Source organism: Typopeltis vanoorti, chromosome 25 (assembly GCF_054136105.1).
Source record: "Typopeltis vanoorti isolate ZY-2024b chromosome 25, IOZ_Tvanoo_1.0, whole genome shotgun sequence".
Lineage (NCBI taxonomy): Eukaryota > Metazoa > Arthropoda > Arachnida > Uropygi > Thelyphonidae > Typopeltis > Typopeltis vanoorti.
This window is the reverse complement of record NC_143573.1, coordinates 63,129,163-63,150,433: the sequence shown is the minus strand read 5'-3', so window position 1 is coordinate 63,150,433 and position 21,271 is coordinate 63,129,163. Positions and strand designations below refer to the sequence as shown.

At 35.9% G+C, this 21,271-nt stretch overlaps 1 protein-coding gene across 5 annotated transcripts in view; it reads right to left on the bottom strand.

Moving 5' to 3' along the window:
- The window catches only part of LOC150092793 (ethanolamine kinase 1-like), a 115,028-nt gene that overhangs the window by 13,452 nt on the left and 80,305 nt on the right, over positions 1 to 21,271 (bottom strand). For 4 of the 5 annotated variants that reach the window (XM_090414310.1, XM_090414313.1, XM_090414312.1 and 1 more), the window contains exon 6: positions 11,339 to 11,502. In XM_090414310.1, the coding sequence (XP_090270436.1) occupies positions 11,339 to 11,502 (164 nt within the window). The remainder of the gene's footprint in view (positions 1 to 11,338; positions 11,503 to 21,271) is intronic. The other variant, XM_090414311.1, reaches the window with a different exon arrangement.

Below are 21,271 nucleotides of genomic sequence, written 5' to 3'. Positions count from 1 at the left end.
TTAGTCACTGAGACATCATCAGGGATTACAAATAATTCTTGTAACCACACAATACTAAATTAAACAAATGGGTGACTCTAAAGTCCTATCTAGGTGGTATGCCGTCTATGGGCATTTGTAGGATATAAAGTAGGACCTCTGACAATTATTGTTACTCAAATTTTGGGAAGTTTTATGCATCCATATTTATTTAAATTTGGCTGATTTCTTAGTGCCACTGCAGATTCTAAAAACAATCTTTCCTTTTTAAATTTATGTTGGTTTTCTTCCAGGAGATTCTGTGGGTTGTATCCAATACATAGTCTGCAAGGCCAGATTTGACTAGAGTATTGATTGCAGATGTACAATTTGCATCCATATGGTAGCTGATCTACATCTGCCTGAAGTAAGACAACTTGCAGGAACAGAGTACTTTATATACTTCAGGCACTGAGAGAGGAGGGAGCTAATCTTTTTTGGAATGGATAAAGGTAGCAAGTTTCTGGTGGGACTTCAAATCTGTGCAGAGGTTGTACTTTTTTTTAAAAGACGCTGTTTTTTCTGATGTGCCAAGATGTAGCAGATGGTGGTGGCATTTCTGAAATCCTTCTGAAAGGATGGCCATGGAACGAGGATGAACTGATTATTTTTTTAATTCTGTAATCACCGTAGCCATTGGAAAGGAAGGTGTTGTGTATGTGGTTGAAAGAGAGGTTCCACTGGAACAAAAATTATAGGCTCGATTATATAGAAAACCCACTCACACAGGCAGATACATTCATACATTCCCACCACTACTCTTCTCAATAATATAGCATTATTAAAACTGTAACCAACCAATAGCGCCTATAACCTTTGTTCCAGTTGAACAGCTGGCTTGGTTAGCCAAGTGGTTATAGAAAACCCACTCACACAGGCAGATACACAGGCATATCCACTCTCCAGCCAAGAGGCTGCAAGTTCAAATCCCACAAAGGGAATGGATGTTTGTGATTGTCCTACTAACCAATTACCATATGTACTGCTGAGACCTGTGTCCTGGCGCAGTATGACCTTTGATGTCTTTGCACCATAAAAATCAAATCAGTTCAAAATCCAGTGGAACCTCTCTTTCAACCAAACTCAACCACATACACAACACCTTCCTTTCCAATGGCTACAGTGATTACAGAATTAAGAAAATAATCAGTTCCTCCCCGTTCCTTGGTCATCCCTTCAGAAGGGCCACCACCACCACCATCCCCTACATCTGTGGCACATCAGAAAAAATAGCCTGTCTTTCAAAAAAAGTACAATCTCTGCACAGTGCCCCACCAGAAACTTGCTACCCTTATCCATTCCACCAAAGATCAGCTCCCTCCTCTCTCGGTGCCTGGATATATAAAGTACCTTGTTCCTACAAGTTGGCTTACTTTGGACAGACAGGTAGATCAATGACCATCCTTTTATAAGAACACAAATTGTACATCTGCAATTACAACGATGGTCAATCTGGCCTTGCAGAACCCACAGGATCTCCTGGAAAATCAACCGAATTTAAATAAATATGGATGCATAAAACTTCCCAAAATTTGGGTAACAATAATTGTCAGAGGTCCCACTTTACATCCTAGGCCATCTACAAATGCCTAAAGAGGGTGCACTGGCTAGATAAGACTTTAGAGTCACCCATGTGCTTTATTTAGTATTATGTTGTCTTTGTGTGTGTGTGTTACAAGAGTTATTTATAATCCCTGAAGATGTCTCAGTGACTGAGAAGAAATATTGGAAGCATTAAAAAGTAGCTTTTAATCCTTTCCTAGTGCTGCAAAAATTCCATTAAACCTCCAACATGATTTCCTCTGAGCACTTAAGCCTTTTATTTATTCATACGGGAGGGTTCCCCCATTCCTCAGGACTGGTTGAGCCCTCCTAACGAGGGATTAAGTATGCATTTTATGGCTGTAGATCCATGTGTGTTCACTGGCCGGTTTGCCTGTTCTGAGAAAAACAACAACAACAGAGTTTCTGGGTGAAAAAAACCCTCTACCTCCGTATGAGGCCGGCTAACTCACCTTTAGTTGAAAGAGACCAGATAAAGATTCCTCATGTCATGAACTGGAATTGAACTCAGGCCTTTCTGATCAAAGGGCTTTCTATACTGACTGAGCTACGGAGGCTCTTAAGCCTTAACACATGGATTATGACCATGTCCTATAACAATTTTAATTTTTTTAATGTGAATTCAACCTAGAAAGTCAAAAATCTATAGCACACTTGGAGTTTATTTTGCACTTGGTTAGACTATAATAAATTTAGTTTAATCCTTTATCCAAGTGTGAGCAAACAAAGTGCACCTGAAAATATCTTTAGGACTGAGGTAAGGTAGTACAACACCTGGAAACTTGTAGCAAAGGTGGACCAAGCTACCATCACCCCTATCTCAGTATCTCCCATAATGCAAAACACATCTCCTTGCGGATATGTATAATGTTATGCATTAAGGGAAGGGCCACTATGCATCTCAAACGAGTTTCCAGGTGTTGTACTACCTTACCTCAGTCCTAAAGATATTTTCAGGCACAAACTTTGTTTGCTCACACTTGGATAAAGGATTAAACAAAATTTTCTATAGCACACTAGTACTGTGAATAGAGTAAGGGTAAGACATTCCAAAACTCTGCTCTCAAATCCAAACATGGGACTTTTTCAAGCAACTTCAGGCCTATAATATAATAACAACAATAATGCTCTTTGACAGAAAGACACGAGTTGAAATACTTTCTGGGAAATAAGGAATGTGTATATGGGCTTTACAGATGAAGGTGGGTTATATTACATATGCATCTCAAAGTAGTCTGAAGATTTATCATGGGAGATGCACACAAACAATTATTCATACTCTGTCTACTATACCTTTCCCTAAACTCATTCAATAAATACTCTTGACTGCTTCTGGTAAGCTATTCTACTCATTCACCACTGTAGTCCTCATGCCAATGTGAATGACATTCTTACACACTTTCAAGAGTGATCTCTTGTTTTCTCCTCCTGTGATGTAGTGGACAATTTGTTCTGCAACTATTCTATAAATTCCCTTTAGTAACTTGTATGTTTCTATCACCCCTTTTCTGCCAATCAACTACACTTTTTAAACTCCCAAACCTTCCATCAATCCTTATAGTAAGTTCTGTACAGGATTATTATTTTGATCACTCACCTCTGAATCCTCTCCAAAAAAAAACCTGGATGACCAAATCTGAGCAACACAAAAATCCAGATGTAGTCATATGCAAGTCATGAAGGGATTTCTCTCCAGAAATTCCAGATTCTTAATCCAATTATAAATCTGACAAAACCAGTTAGAGAACAGCACACAATGACTTAATTAGCAATCTTTAGAGGTACCTGTGGCATAATAATTAATAATGGAACACGTATTAAATTAAATAATTTAATTAAATAAAGGTACAAATATTTCTTACTGAAAGTAAAAATACATCCTCAGTGTAGAACAAACAGTTAAAGGAATGGAATATAAAGTACAGAACAGTCAGTGGATCACCAATTAAATTGTTGCCGCATGCCAGAAGATTAATTACTAAAATATTATTAAATAATTCTTTAAAGATAATTATTTCATTGATGGTTGCATAAAATAAGAGTCCCCCAAACTTTTGGGAGAGAGAGAGACAGTCATTTGAATTTAAATTCGGCCGATGTAAGAGGGCTTCGCAACTTTCTTTAAAAAGGCGTTCATATTTAAACCTGCATCTGTGGAGAAGACAAGCTTTATCCCACCGGATATTGGTATATTTGTGTATTTTCATATCAACAAAATTTCTCACTTGTTGCCATCTACAAAAGACAAACTGTCACCTCTATCATTGGCTGGTGTTTACCAGATACCATGTGAATGCAATTTATCCTATTTTGGACAAACAGGCTGTTCTGTAATTAGAAGAAACACGTATAAACCACAGTGAAAATTATTTAATTGTAAATATTTCATCCTAAGTATCTTAGGACATCATCAGTACAGTATTTAAACAAAATTAGGAATAACATACAGTTAGGGCGCATGATTACAATAGAATCTCATGAAAACGTGCATAACGTGCTAAAGTAGTAAAAAAAAAAAAAAAGGAAAAAAAAAGAAAAAAAAAGTTAATTATTTAACACAATTTTGTATGATAATTTCCCATACTTTAGGAATAGTAAGAACGTCGTTGCGGTTTAGGTTTGGTCTGTGTAGTAGGGCTTCAGAACTTTCTTTGTATAAACGTTCATGTTTAAATAAAGATCTAAGTAAAAGTTTAGCCTTTTCCCAATGGATCCTATGGTTTGGATTTTCAATTCCGTGTTGAGAGAGGCCAGATTTCTGCGGTTTAAGAAGACGAATGTGGTCTTGATGTTCCAAGATGCGTTTCTGAACAGACCTACCTGTCTGTCCAAAGTAAGATAATTTGCATGAGCATGGAATCTCATAAACACCAGGTAACATCAAGGGTGAGAATTTGTCCTTAGGAGAAGGTAATAAGTTGTAAATTTGGTTGATAGGTTTGTAAGTAGTGGCAAAATTGTATTTCTTCATAATTTTAGAAAGACGTTCTGAGATGCCTTTAACGTAAGGTATGGGAATCCTATGCACTTCTTCCTGTCAGGTTTGATGTATGCAGAAGTGACTGATGATTTTTTGAGTTGTTTTGGGATTATATCCATTTAGGATGGCTGTATTTTTGATAACTTCTAATTCCTGGTTTAAAGATTCTTCAGAGGAGCAGAATTTGTGTGCTCTGGAAACTAGTGATTTAATAATGCATAGGATTCCCATACCTTACGTTAAAGGCATCTCAAAACGTCTTTCTAAAATTATGAAGAAATACAATTTTGCCACTACTTACAAACCTATCAACCAAATTTACAACTTATTACCTTCTCCTAAGGACAAATTCTCACCCTTGATGTTACCTGGTGTTTATGAGATTCCATGCTCATGCAAATTATCTTACTTTGGACAGACAGGTAGGTCTGTTCAGAAACGCATCTCGGAACATCAAGACCACATTCGTCTTCTTAAACCGCAGAAATCTGGCCTCTCTCAACACGGAATTGAAAATCCAAACCATAGGATCCATTGGGAAAAGGCTAAACTTTTACATAGATCTTTATTTAAACATGAACGTTTATACAAAGAAAGTTCTGAAGCCCTACTACACAGACCAAACCTAAACCGCAATGACGTTCTTACTATTCCTAAAGTATGGGAAATTATCATACAAAATTGTGTTAAATAATTAACGTTTATTGTTTTTTTTTTACTACTTTAGCACGTTATGCACGTTTTCATGAGATTCTATTGTAATCATGCGCCCTAACTGTATGTTATTCCTAATTTTGTTTAAATACTGTACTGATGATGTCCTAAGATACTTAGGATGAAATATTTACAATTAAATAATTTTCACTGTGGTTTATATGTGTTTCTTCTAATTATGAATGCACCACAGGTTTCGTTATTTAAAAAAGGCTGTTCTGTGGAAAAAAGAATGAAGGAACATCAATATTATACCGAATACATGAAACCTCACAAGTCTGGTCTAGTACAACATAGCATTGGCACAAATCATAATATCCAGTGGGAAAAGGCTGTCTTCTCCACAGATGCAGGTTTAAATATGAACGCTTTTTTAAAGAAAGTTGCGAAGCCCTCTTACATCGGCTGAATTTAAATCAAAATTACTGTCTCTCTCTCCCAAAAGTTTGGGAGACTCTTATTTCATGCAACCATGAATGAAATAATTATCTTTAAAGAATTATTTAATAATATTTTAGTAATTAATCTTCTGGCATGCGACAACAATTTAATTGGTGATCCACCGACTGTTCTGTACTATGTATTCCATTCCTTTAACTGTTTGTTCTACGCTGAGGATGTACTGTTACCCTCAGTACAAAATATTTGTACCTTTATTTAATTAAAGTTATTACTGTGGTCTATATGTGTTCCATTACTAATTACGGCAATAATCATCAGTATAAAAATGTTTCTTAAATCAAAATGAAGTTTTAAGAAACCAAGTTACTTCATCATAACATACATCAGGTCAAAATTTTATCTCTTAAGTCTTTTCAGGAGCATAATGCATAACTACTTTCTATATTCACTATATCCATCTGTCTATAAACAACTAATTTCAAGACCAACTAAGAATTACAAATTTGGTATTTGGAATCCATACAAAATTAATTATTATTGTTATCTGTGACTTCCAGGAAGTCAAGGATTCACTGAGGGAGGCTGTAGTTCATCCTTACCAAAGGTCATATACCTTCTCTTACACTCATTCACAATTGATGTATTCACTACTTTAACAGGCAAACTGTTCTACTCACTCACTGCTCTATGAGAGAAAAATCTAGCTCTCACCCCTTTTTTAACTGCACACAAACTTAACCATGGATGTCCCTTTGTCCTCTCCTGCCTTCCATATAACAAAAAACTTTATCAGTCAATAACCCTTTCAGAAGTTTACAGACTGTCATATCAACACTATTTCTCCTGTTAACCATAATCTATAGTCCCAATATTCTCAATCTGTCCTAGTAAATCTACATTTCATAATCCTGATATCATCTTTGTTAGTCTTATCTGTATACTTTCCAAAGCTTCTTTTATCTCCTCTGAACCCAGGAGACCAAATCTGTACACAGTAGTCCAGGTGCATTCATATCATGGCCTTGTAAGAGGCAAAATGACTTCCTTATCCTTGCATGTCAGTGTTCATTTCTGCATTGCTATTATTCTCTGAGTTGTTGATTTGCAATATGACCTCTAAAATTATGTGCAGTGCCATAGGAGTCAGAGGGGCTGAGCCCCCCCCCCCCCAGTGTATAATAAATACATAATACATAAAGAGCACTAGGAAATGGAATGGAATGCTAATGGAACACTAGGAATTGGAATTAATATAGTTAACTGTCTATGTTTGGTGAGACAAAAAGATTACAATAGAGGAAAGCAGCAAAGAAGTTAGATGAATAATTCAATTCGATTGGGTATCCTTTGGAAAACACCATGAAACAATGAAAGAAGATAAGCCAGTCTGCCTTAAAAGAAAAAAAAAAAATTGGCAGTCGTATACTCCTGATCATGACACAGAAGTGAAAAATTCACTCTGACTAAAAAAATTGACAAGTTGAGAACTACCCAGAGGAAAACAGAAAGCCCACTACTTGGTATTAATCATTCAAGACAGAAAGCAGAATACTTTAGTTAGATCTCAGACCAGGATGAGAGACATTGTTATAGCTATTAAAAGATCCAAGTTGCAATGGGCAGGTCGTGCTACAAGAAGTACATTCAAAAATGATATCTGAATTGTACCCCAGAAAAAAGAAGACCAAAGAGATATTGAGAGGATGAAACAAAGAGATGTTTAGAGATCAGTGACATATAAAGCTCATATGACATATAAAGTATAGGATTTTGAGAGAGGCATTGTCTAACAGAAGACAGAAAATGACATGATGATGATATAGATATTTATAATTTAAATGAAAAGATCATGGAACACAGAGAAATGTGAACAACTCTTATATGGAACGCAAAAATATTGAAGGCCAAAATAAGTAGATCAATATAGAAGAAAATGGAAAAACAGAAAGTCAAGTGAAACTAGAATAGCAAAAATGCTTAATCCTTGATGATAAGAGAAAATTCTATTCCATTATTTACTTTTCATTATTTTACATAATTACTGCACAGATGGTTTGGTTTAAAGCCAAAAATTTTGTCACTAATAAAAATTACATAAAGTTTATGCATTTTAATTATTTCATCATGTCATTCACTAAATTTCACAAAAATCCCTCATTAATAATTATATTCAGTTCTTTTCTGATATCTTTGCTATTAATATGATTCTACAACTGATGTCATTGCTCATTCCACTAATTTTTCTCACAATTTGCATTTCCTTTTCTACAGCAAACCTGATTTACTGGTGATGCTTTAACCCATTCCATATGAAGATTCCAATACTTGCATCACAGACTTCATATTCTCTGTGATGATACTAATATTTAAGTCATCATATAAAATAATGAACTTGAAAGTTCATTATTTTATCAAACAATAAGAAACTTTGGAATGACTTTTAATGGGATTATATTGATCAAGTGCATATAATAAACAACTATGTTATATCAACTAGTTTCACCAACTAAGGCTGTTGGCATCTTCAGGGTACATAACTGATGTATGTAAGGCACTAAAAACAAATTATAATCAACCGATTCTAATTATATTAAACAAAGAACAGAGCACGTAAAATACATGCATAGAACGTGCATGATCTCACTTGTTATTTAGGAACGTTCCATAGTTGGCACTGTAATTCAGTTCTGGCAAGTTGAGATATCTAATAAGGGCTACCAGATCACGGGTAAGATTAGTCCTTGGTTCCTGTTAAGGTTTTGTATACAGCAGGCAACTGTTGTGGCCTCTTTAAAAATTCGGGAGCGGAAGTCCTCCTCTATGTAAGGAATTGTGCTTCTATCCCACACTATGGTATGGTTCGTTCTTGAGAAATGAAAAGCTAACCCCGATTTTTCTTCTCCCTTATTATTGACCTTACCTATGTGTTCTTTTTGCCTAATTTCAAGGCTCCTTGAAGTTTGGCTGATGTAATTCAAGCCGCATGAGCAGGGTATGTTATAAACTCCAGCATATTTGGAGAAAGGATGGCTATCTTCTGGAGATCTTAAGAATTGTCTAATCATTTCTGTAGGTTTAAAGGCCACTCTTCTTTGAGTCTTGCAATCTTATTGGAAAGAAACTATCCCTAAGTATGGAATGACGATGGTAGAAATATGGTGTATATCATCTCATTGTCTTTGTCGGGGTTCAGAGAAAAGTATCTTGTGAATGAGTCTTTGAGGAAATCTGTTCATGGTAAGGTTGGTAGAAATTAGGCAAAAAGAACACATAGGTGATGTCAATAATAACAAAGAAGAAAAATTGGGATTAGCTTTTCATTTCTCAAGAACGAACCATACCACAGAGTGGGATAGAAGCACATTTCCTTACATAGAGGAGGACTTCCGCTCCCGAATTAAAGAGGCCACAACAATAGCCTGCTGTATACAAAACCTTAACAGGAACCAAGAACTAATCTTACCTGTGATCTGGAAGACCCTTATTAGATCTCTCAACTCGCCAGAACTGAATTACAGTGCCAACTATAGAATGTTCCTAAATAATAACAAGTGAGATCATGCATGCTCTATGCATGTATTGTATGTGCTCTGTTCTTTGTTTAATATAATTCTTCTTCTTCTGGTTCTCATCTGCCATACGGCCGGGGGAGGGTAGCTATATGCTACCATTCTAGGGAGAGATGATTATGAGCAAGGTGGTTTCCCGTTGCCTTCCTTGCCATAAGTATTTATGACTGTAACCTGTGTGTTCACGGGGCTGGTTTGCCTGCTTGCGGGATGAAAAACCCCAGATAAACTGGCGGAAAAAACCCTGCTGCCCATGCCCAAGACCGGCTAACTTGGCTATGGCTGAGGAAGATCCTTAAGCTCCTCACGTCGTGGATGGGAATCGAACCTAGGAAACTCCTTCCCCAGGCATATGGTTGCGAAGTGCAAAGCCACTAGGCTAACCGCGCGGTTAATATAATTGGAATCGGTTGATTATAGTTTGTAACAGTTTTTTTACTTTTTGGTGCCTTACATCAGTTATGTACCCTGAAGATGCCAACAGCCTTAGTTGGTGAAACTAGTTGGCATAACATAGTTGTTTATTATATGCACTCGATCAATATAATCCCATTAAAAGTCATTCCAGAGCTTTTTGGGCAAGAAAATTAAACATTTTTTAACAATAAGAAACTTTTACATATTCAAATGATGACAATGATGTATTAGTTGGCACCAGGTGTTAACTGGAAGGTAAGTAACAATAAATAGCTAAATTTTGTTTTGCATTATTTTACAGTTAACAAGCAATTCTTTACCTTTGGACAACAAAACATTTTTTATTGTTGTCCAAAAATAATTTTTTGCTACACAAAATCCTTTGTAAAAGATACCAAACTTCTTTGAAAACTAAACTTCATGTAAAACATGCAATTAGTTCTACATTTTTTTTTTTTTTTAATGAGATGGATAGGCACTTAGAAGAAAAATGCAACTAAAGGGCATGCAGAATTAATAAAAAATGCAATTAGAAAGAATGAAATCAATTTCTATATTTTTTTAAGAGAAGGAAAAGGGGAACTTGGGATAGGCACTTTGAAAAAAATGCAACTAGAAAATATATGGAAAGTAACTTCATGCTTTCCCTAAATCACTACTTTAATTTAAAGAAAGCATGAAGTTGCTTTCTATGTATTTTCTAGTAGCATTTTTTTTTTCTAAATGCCTATCCCTATTCCCTTCTAAAAAGAAAAAGAGAAAAGCACTAATTGCATGCTTCACATTTTACATGCAAACTTACACTTCCATGCTGCCATCCATAGAATTCCAGGAGTGAACACTTAAAAGAGTGCAATTTTTAAAGTTGGTTATCTTTACAAATAATGATGAGCAACAAAAAAATATTATGGTTTTTTCATAGTTCAGAGGCAAGGAATTGTTTGTTATGAAAATTTTGACATTTCCAGGGAGAATGATCTGGTCTGAACTAATACCAGAGTTTTGTGCCACTTGTAGAAAATTTCATAACTTATACAGAAGAAGATTAAGTGGAAAAAATGGGGATTCGTTAGATGTGAACACATAACAGAAGTCTTCTATGTGAAGAGGCATATCTCAGGTATTAAGGATAATATCCTAAGTATTTCTACTCTAAATATTTCATGAATCAATTGGCAATAGAGAAAGCAATGATACACACTGCAAAATCTGAGTGTGTAATGTTGTATCACGTGAATTTCTTACATTCATTTCATAGATGCAGATTTTTGTAGCAGCAGAAGTCTTGAATATTTCATACTGCCCATTTTTTTTCATAGTGTCTTGTTTATTTATTAATTATATGACAATGCTTAAATGAAAAGCTGTAAATTCATAGCACATTAGTATGGTGAGTGGACTAAGGTGGGTTAGATAATGTCATTTAACTTCATTTACCACTGAAAAATACATCATTTGAAAATTAATATTTGAGTGTTGAAATGAAGACCTGTACCACTATAAACTAAATAATCACTCTGAACAAAAGGGAAGAAAAATATACCAAAATGTTTCAGCGTTTATCAGTATTTAGTATTTTGGAGTATTATTATAGGTATAGGTCACTTCCAAACTGTGATTCAAACATAAAAACAAAATGTAAAGCCATAGACCAAAATAAATGAAATTCACGAACCAAGGAAAACTTGTTTACTTGAACATAGAGCAATTCAACATCACTGGAAGTAACTTCCTCTTTATTTCGCCCATTTACAGAATACCATGCCTGCAGATAATTGTGCAACCAGTGGAGCTGAAATTCACGTTCTGGATAAAGCTCAGGATGAAAGGTTTCTACACCTAAGCACAAATATTAAAAAGAAAAACTTTAAACTATTATTTTTTATTAATAATGTATTATCATTAGCATTTATTAACACATTATTAATGAGAATGCTTTTATGTAACTCTTCCAAGTTGTAAAACCCTATAGTGCAATTTAGTAGAACTGGTGGACTAATTTGCTTTTAATTTTTTTTTGGTATTTTTATACTTATTTTTTTATATAATCTGGAAACCGTGCTCTAGAGACTAAAACATGGAACTTTTCATCCAATTCAGACCTCTAATAAGCAGGACAGTGGTTTCATACCAAACTAAAAAACTCATCTTACACTTAAGAACAATTACAATAAACCATGCTCATGGCAGGAGTCAAACTCAAGCCAGCCTGCTAGGTGAAGAATGAACACGTTAACTAAGCTGGCTAATGCATTAAACCTTATATTGGAATGATTTAGTTATTTACAAGGATATTATACTCTTAAAACGGTACATAAATTCTTCATCTGCTACAAAGGCTCTAGAAAATTAAATACACTGACTGTTGCCGGATATTTGGTCTAATGTATTAAAACTGAAAACTTTATTAATAAGAGACCATACTATTTAATGAATAAAATACAAATTGCCTACCAGTTTCACTAGATACTGTCTAGCATTATCAAGGCTGTACTGGTGTAAAAATCAAATGCACCAAGTTATATGAATAAAGAATCGTTAGTACTAATTAGGCCGTTACATTTGATCATTCTCGTTTGGGCATGCGTTAGTCAGAATCCGGTACATGACTATGTGTTGTGTGGTTTTTCATATTGTAGTTCTGTTGAGCTGAGACAATTGATAAGATTTTTCCATATGTCTTTAAGAATGCCACCCTGATTTCTATTTAAATTATTGCCTGTGCGTAGCACCACTACTGATTCTTTAAAAGTTCTGTGTCTGTAGTCATCCTTGATGTAAGGCATAGAGCTGTTTTTCCAGTCTATAACGTGATTGAATGTCGAAAAATGGTGAGCTAAACCTGATGTAATAATTCTGTGGTGATTTACGTCTCCCACATGTTCTTATGTTCTTTCTGCCTTATTTCAAGACTTCGAGAGGTCTGTCCAATGAGCTGAGAGAATTGATGAGATTTTTCCATATGTCTTTAAGAATGGAACCCTGATTTCTATTTAAATGACTGCCTATGCATAGCACCACTGCTGATTCTATAAAAGGTCAGTGTCTGTAGTCATACTCGATGTAAGGCATAGAGCTGTTTTTCCAGTCTATAACGTTGTTACACTTTGTTGAACGTTGTCTTTGAATAGAACTTTTTTTAAAATGTTGGTGGGGTACCATTCAGAGATAGTTCACCATTTTTCGTGCATGTCCAAATGAGAATGATCAAATGTAATGGCCTAATTAGTACTGACGATTCTTTATTCATGTAACTTGGTGCATTTGTTTTTTACACCAGTACAGCCTTCATAATGCTAGACAGTAGCTAGTGAAACTGGTAGGCAATTTGTATTTTATTCATAAATAGTATGGTCTCTTATTAATAAAGTTTTCAGTTTTAATGAGAAGAATTTTTAAAAGGGCAAAGGCAGAATAAAAGGAAGGGATCTTTTGGCAACTCGTATATGAAAATATAACTTCTATATTACTTCAACCTTGGTATCACCTCTAGGTCTGGCTCACACTGATGGAACCTCAATAATGGTCAAAACCAGTCTGGGTGGTGATCCTTCCCATAATGCATAGCATTATACATGTCTGCAAGGAGATATGCTTTGCATTATGGGATATAAGGCGAGTGATGTGAGTCATTAGCTTTTTTATATGAGTTGCCCCAATCCTGAAAATAGTTTAGGTGCAAACTTGTTTGCTTACACTTGGATAAAGGATTAAACCAAGCATATAATTTCTTTGTATCTTTGATTTATTTTCTCTAAATTTGTCTCCTTTGATCATGTCTCACTTATTCCCCAGATGCAAGTATCCATCTGTTTCATTTCTAGAATTATGTTGTCAAATTTTCTTGGTTGGTATAATGTCCCAACACTATCTATAGTAAACCTTAAGTGGATACTTTACATTTTCAGGCACAAGGCATCTGGTGATGCCCTTAAATTATCTTCATAGTGTACTCACATTTCCTAATCTATAATTTCAATTTTCAGCAACTTCTTCCCTGTAAGATGTTGTTTTGGATCCAAAATACTATGCTCAAAGACTTCAATACTATCCTTATCTATAGCAATCTTATTCGGCTGTGACAGCTATTTAATGATGCCACTGACTTGTAAGAGTACCATCCCAGTAAGAGCCTCCACCACTAAATCTTTTTTTTTTTTTTTTTTTTTAATGTGAATGCCACCAACAAAGTTGTAAGCCTACAGTATATGAGAAAAAAGTGTTTTCATATACTATAGGTGTATATAATATAGTATAATATAGCATATAATTACAGAAACCCTCTAACCATTGTTAACAAAGATATCAGTAGCATTTCCATCTTTTAAAAAGCTTCGTATCCTTTTCTGCTTAAGACTTTCCATTTATCTGGCTACTGTGTAGAAATCCCAAATCTGTTTGAACTTTGTATAATGCATCCAAATCTCCCTAAAAATTCTTGTTTTCCTATCCAAAAGAGCAGTTTGGCCCACCTTCCTAATGCTCATTTTAATCCATCTCACAGCTGCTCTGTTTCATGTCCTTTCTATGGGTACTTCCATCTCCATGGGCAGTGTTCCACTGAACTAGCATGCGTAATTTCCACCTTCACCTTCCACTAAAACCAACAATAGCATGAGATGCAGTCTAAAATCCATTTACAGTTTGCTAACTCAACTCCTCTTTCATTCCATTTGTCTCTGTTCTTTAGAACAGTTTTCCTCACAAAGTGCTTCTTTTATTTTATTATTATTATTATCTAAGACCGCCAGGGAGTCAAGGAGTCACTGAGGGAGGTAAATTACCCAACCCAGCTATCATACCTACTCTTCAATTCATTCACACTAGATGCACCCACTACCCGTAAGGGCAAATTATTCCACTCACTCACTGCTCGCTGGGAGAAAAACCTAGCTCTTAACCATTTCTTGACTGAAAACAACCTTAATTTCCATGGATGCACCCCCGTGTTCTCTCCTCGCCTTCCATATAACGAAAAATTTAACACCCATTCAAAAGTTTATAGACCTTATCATATCACCCATCTTTCTCCTGTTAACCAGTCTGTAATCCACATACTCGCAATCTGTCCTCATAATCTAAATCCCATAATCCGGATATAATCTTTGTAACTCTTCTTTGCACCCTTTCCACAGCTTTTTTATCCCCTTGGAACCCAAGAGACCAAATCTGTGCACAGTAAGGTGTGGTCTTATCAAAGCCTTATAAAGAGGCAAAATTACTTCTTTATCCTTACATGTCAAGGTTCGCTTCAACATACCAATTATCCTCTGAGTTGTATTTGCAACTTTTGCTATGTGACCTTGTCATCATCATCATCTTCCTTATACCCTCTTTTACCTTGCGGTGTCGAGGGTCCATTGATCATCGGACCTCACTCCGTTTACAGGATAGGGTGGTCAGCCTTGACCAGTATGGCCTGTAGTGTTGAGTTCTCAAGGCCAGTTTACCTGCTTTGCAGGATGAAAAACCCCAGAATAAACTGGGGAAATAACCCTGCTGTCCACGCTCAAGACTGGCTAACTTGGCTATTTCTGAGGAAGATCCTTCAAGCTCCTCACGTCACCGACGGGAATCGAACCTAGGACACTCCTTCCCCAGGCATATGGTTGCGAAGCGCATAGCCACTAGGTTAACCGCGCAGACCTTTGCTATGTGACCTTTGAACTTTAAATTCTTATCTATCAACACACCAAGATCCCTTGCCTCTTCAGTTTCTTGTAGCATAACCCTGCTAATATAATATGCCGCTGGAACTCTAATCACACCAAAGTGCATAACTTTACACTTACTAACATTAAACTGACAGCCATTTTCGTTAGCCCAGATTTCCTGTCTATTAAAATCATTTTGTAATTTCTGAATATCAGTAGCATCCCTGATTGCCTTGCCTATCTTCGCATCATCAGCAAACAATTGCAAATCTGATGATAGACCCTGCTTGATGTCATTAATGTATAGATTGAACAATAATGGCCAAGGGTTGAACCCTGAGGTACACCACTGGTTTCCTTAAATCTGGCAGATTTACACCCACTATATACCACTTTTTGATATCTGTATGTTAACCATCTCCTGATCCAAATCAAGAGATTATATTTTAGTCCCATATCCTCCAGTTTACACAACAGCCTATTGTGTGGTATCCTATCAAATGCCTTAGAAAAATCCAACATATCATAGTGTATCCATTTCCTTTATCCAACTCGGCCGTAACATTATTATAAAATATGAGCAAATTGCTAAAACATGACCTTCCTTTAGTAAACCCATGCTGTTCCCTGCATAGCATAGAATGCTTGTCTACCCATTTCTGTATGCGAGTTCTTATCAACTTCTCTAAAATCTTCACTACCACACCAGAGATACTAATAGGTCGGTAGTTAGACACATCAGTTTTTGCACCACTCTTGTGCAATGGAACTATCATACATTCCTTCCATTCCTGAGCTGAGACTCAAGTTATACAAATGCGTGAAAGGCCTAGCTAATTCAGCTGAACATTCCTTTAACAAATGGGCAGATATTCCATCTGTCCCTATTGACAAATTCTTATCCAGGTTATGCAAGAGCTCTTCAACCTCATTTTCATGAACCCGTAACTCTTCATCTAACGTAGCAGCAGCACCATGCTATATACACCTGGTTAATATATCTTAGCAAAGTGAGCACTCATTAACTGAACAATCTCCTTTAGCTTCCGACACTCGTGTACCATCTGCATTCAATAAAGTTATTCTTCCACATTCTTTCTTTCTTTTGCTTGAGACATAACGATAAAATTCTTTTGGATTGCCTTTAGCTTGCATAGCCAATTTCTTTTCATACTCTGTTTTAGCTTTTCTCACAATACTCGTTACTTTTCCGGCCTGAGCTTTATATATTTCATAACTCCTCTCGCTCTTATTCTCACAATATTCTTTTCACATCAACTTCTTCTTGTGGCCTGATTTAATCGGAGCTTCAATACTTAGCATGTAGCCTGATTTAATCGGAGCTTCAATACAAGTAGATACTTCCCAAGAAAGAACAGCATGATCACTGTCACCAATTTACTGGTAAAATAGCCATATTCTTAACAGAGATCCTTTCTGAGCAAATCCAACACTCTTTGACCTCGAGTTCCTTCTTTCACATGCTGCTTGGGAAAGTTATCTCGCAACAATTCAATAAATTCCTGTTCTTTCTGATCATGAGATTTTTCTTCTACCCAATCAATGTTTGGAAAATTAAAGTCACCTATAATGATCATTCGCTTGGTACCCATAAGGCTAAATTGGCGATGCATTTCTTCATCCCCTGCAACTGAGCTGCCAGGTCTGTAGCAACACCCCCACCATATATTTCATTCTGTTAACCTCCACTTCACACCAAATAGACGCAAACTCATCGCTAAATGGAACATTGTTACCATCATTATTTTCTTGTATTTCTACCCTAACTGGACTTAAGTCATCTGATATCATTAGTAGCATTCCTCCTCCTCTCCTATCTCTTCTGTCATTCCTAAAAATAGTATATCCGTTACACTCGATCCCACTTACCATATCCGATTCTGATAGCCAGGTTTCACTAATGCCAACAATCTTAGGCCACATCGTATTCAATAAAGCAACAAACTCAACCCATTTGTTTCTAATGTTCCTAGCATTTGTGTATAGACATAATAAATTATGACCTAGCCTATTCTTATAATTAGATATGCAATGTATTAGGTCTTGTTCTAGAATTTTCTCTTTTCCCTCCCCAGACATACTTAAAAGGTCGAAACCCAAAGCATATTTTTCCACTCCTTCGCCACATACATAACCATGTTCAAAGGCATTCACATCTTTATCTCATTTGTATACCATAGTTGAACTTTCACACACATTTTCCCCATTCCTCCCTTGATGATCTAGTTTCCCTTACACTCTGCATTAAGTCTCATACCAAGAAGTAATTTCTCCAGGATTCTGATGCCAAATGAATTCAAGTGCAGGCCGTCATTCTTATACAAATCTTTTCTGCCATCAAACACATTCCACACATCTAAAAACTCACATCCATATCTTCTACATAGCCTCTTCTTAACTCAGTACTATCATATCTAGGTAGTAATCTTACAATTTTTACTCTTTCACATTTCTTTCTCGCTTCTTCAAACAGACCTTTCATATCTTCTCTCATACTATGTTTGTCAACATTAAATTATTAGTACCTACCAGCACTACCATTTCTTTTACATTTCGTAAAATTTTAAAAACAATAAAAATTTAATATGTTTTTTTTTTGTATTTTAAAGTTAAAACATATAATTTTTTATTTTTTATTTTTGTACCAACAGAAATTATGGAAAACAGTCTTCGATCCTGAATTTTCTGAAAACAATGGAGAGACTGTAGAGAGTGGGGCATGCAAACTTGAATATCCTCCAAGGTCTCTGAACCTCATGCCTCTAGATTTTTCTTATACAAATCTTTTCTGCCATCAAACACATTCCACACATCTAAAAACTCACATCCATATCTTCTACATAGCCTCTTCTTAACTCAGTACTATCATATCTAGGTAGTAATCTTACAATTTTTACTCTTTCACATTTCTTTCTCGCTTCTTCAAACAGACCTTTCATATCTTCTCTCATACTATGTTTGTCAACATTAAATTATTAGTACCTACCAGCACTACCATTTCTTTTACATTTCGTAAAATTTTAAAAACAATAAAAATTTAATATGTTTTTTTTTTGTATTTTAAAGTTAAAACATATAATTTTTTATTTTTTATTTTTGTACCAACAGAAATTATGGAAAACAGTCTTCGATCCTGAATTTTCTGAAAACAATGGAGAGACTGTAGAGAGTGGGGCATGCAAACTTGAATATCCTCCAAGGTCTCTGAACCTCATGCCTCTAGATTTTTTTTCCTATGGGAATGCTTGAAAAATCAAGTTTGCATTTGCAAACTGTGATCACTTGAGAAAATGTGAAGGACAATATACATGAAGCACAGAAACAATATACCTGACCTGGGCCTTACAGTTTGTAGAACTGCTAAAGAGAGTTGTCACTCATGTATCTGTGTTGAAGGTAGATAGTTAAAGCATCTCTACAAAGATTGATTTATTGTAAAAAAATTGTGTTTTAACTTTAAAATAAATAAAAAAATCTTTAAAATTATTCATAGTGTTTTCACAAAATAAAAACTTTTCAAGTGTACACACACACACAAGGGGCATATATTCAGGATGTACTATGCATGAGGTTCACACCCACAGAATAGCAATATCACCAATATATTTTTGCATTTATTCCTGTTAAAGACCCCCTAATTGTTTCCTGGCTTTGTGTGATTCCTAAATTTACGCACAATAAACTAATAATTCATAAAGAGGACACTTTCACACAAATGTGATGCATAAAGGTTGCATCACATTCGTGTTAATGGCCGACTCAGAAAAGTGCGGACACCTTTGAGCAGACGTATGGATGATGCAGTGGGTCAAATTCTTAGTGTTCCAATGGTTTTATGTATACACAACTATTGGAAACAATGTATATAAAACTCAGCGCAGGGTGCTTAAGGGTCAAAGCTGTATAACTGAGAGGAGACCTCCACATAGCCTTTAAAGGAATGCGGAGAACCGACCAGGGCTTCTGACCTAATGTCCAATCCTCACCTTCTCGTGGTGCACCCTGTTGGGTATCTACTTTGATACTGAACGAACGAGGATGGGCTGGCAATTTGGGATTTAGCCGACCAAATTGTATTCTTATTGGTTAAACCAAAATAAAAAATGATGGTACAACATGACAAAATTTCATGCCGGCTGGGGCGTCGCCCGGTTAAACAAGGCCCCTGTTGTTTTTGCCAGAGAACCAGGGCGAACAGCGAAAAGTCAGCTACTGGAACAAATCTGAAAACAAACCCCAACTCAACATAACCAGAGTTAAAGATCGGTACTATCAACGTAAGAAGTCTGAATGGCAAAGAAATGGAGCTAGCTGAGGAATTAGATAAGTACCAGATCGACATAATAGGGGTGACCGAAACAAAAAAGATCAAAACTAGTGAGATCTTTTTGAGCAATAAATACAAAATGTTATATTCAGGCAATGACAATCAAGGAAAAGAAGGAGTAGCCATAGTATTCAACACAAAATACGAGGCTAATCTTCTTGAATGGCAATCAGTCTCAAGTAGAGTAATGTGGGCAAATATGAGAATGGGGAACTGGACAATGAGACTTATTTGTGCCTATGGTCCCACAGAAGGTTCTACTAAGGTAGAAGTGGAGGAATTTTTTGACGCTTTAGAAAAAGCAACTGACACAATGAAAAAGGAAAAGTTGGTCCTTGTTGGGGATCTAAATAGCAGAGTAGGAAATGATTGCGAGACATACAAAAATATTTTGGGAAAATTTGGAGAAAAGAGCAAAGCTAATAATAATGGCAAATATCTGTTGGATTTCTGCTCAGGACATGGACTGGTTATTACTAACACCATGTTCCAACATAAAAATGTGCACAAATTCACATGGAGAGAAGAGGCTAGGAATAAGAAAAGTCTCATTGACTATGTTATTGTTGATAGTGATGTCTTCTCCCTGGTGCAGGACACCAGAGTGTACAGAGGATTTGAAATTGGAAGTGATCACTATTTAGTCTTGAGCAGGATAAAATAGAATTTCATATTGAAAAGAATAACATGTAAAAAAGTTTTAAAGCGAATAAAAGTTGAGCAGCTCTCAGATGTGAACTGTAGACTAAAATACACAAAGATTATTGAAAAGAAAATGAAAGAGTTTGAGAACAGGAATCAAACCTTGGAGATTCAGTGGCAAACTCTGAAGAAAACATTGATTGATTCTGCCAGAGAGGCATGTGGTGAGATTGTGTGCAAGGATAAAAAAAATCAGAACTCCCTGGTGGACACAGAAAGTTAAAGAGGCAGTGAAGGAAAAGAAGAAAGCATATCAAAAGTTCCTGGCAAATAAGTCAGCTTTTACTCTTACAGAATACAGAGACAAATGTAAGAAAGCTAAACAGTGTGTAAAACTAGCTAAACAAAAGTCATGGGAGGACTTTGGCAAGAATATAGAAAATAAATATCAAGAAGGTGGCAAAATATTCTGGAGGTTGTTGAAGAAGCTTAGGAATGGAGGAAAGAGTGCTGTAAAAGGAGTTAGAGATGATAAAGGTGACATGAAAACAGGAGAAAAAGATATCCTTGAAGTATGGAGTAATTACTTTGAAAAACTGCTAAATGAAACAAGCAGTGATGACAGCACATGGTAAAAAAACACTGACCGGGCATGCAGTCAGGAATACATATCCATACTTGAAGTAGAAAAAGCCATCAAAGGCTTGAAATGTGGAAAGGCAGCAGGAGTAGATGATATTCGACCAGAAATGCAGAAGTATGGTGGTATAAAAGTCTTACAGTGGCTGCACTGCATAGTTCAGAAAGCCTGGACAGAGGGACAAATTCCCAATGATTGGAGTAGGGCTCTCATAGTACCCATATATAAAAAGGGAAATAAAACTGAATGTGAGAATTACAGAGGTATTTCCCTACTGAGTGTTCCTGGCAAGATCTATGCAAGTATACTTGAGAAACGGTTGAG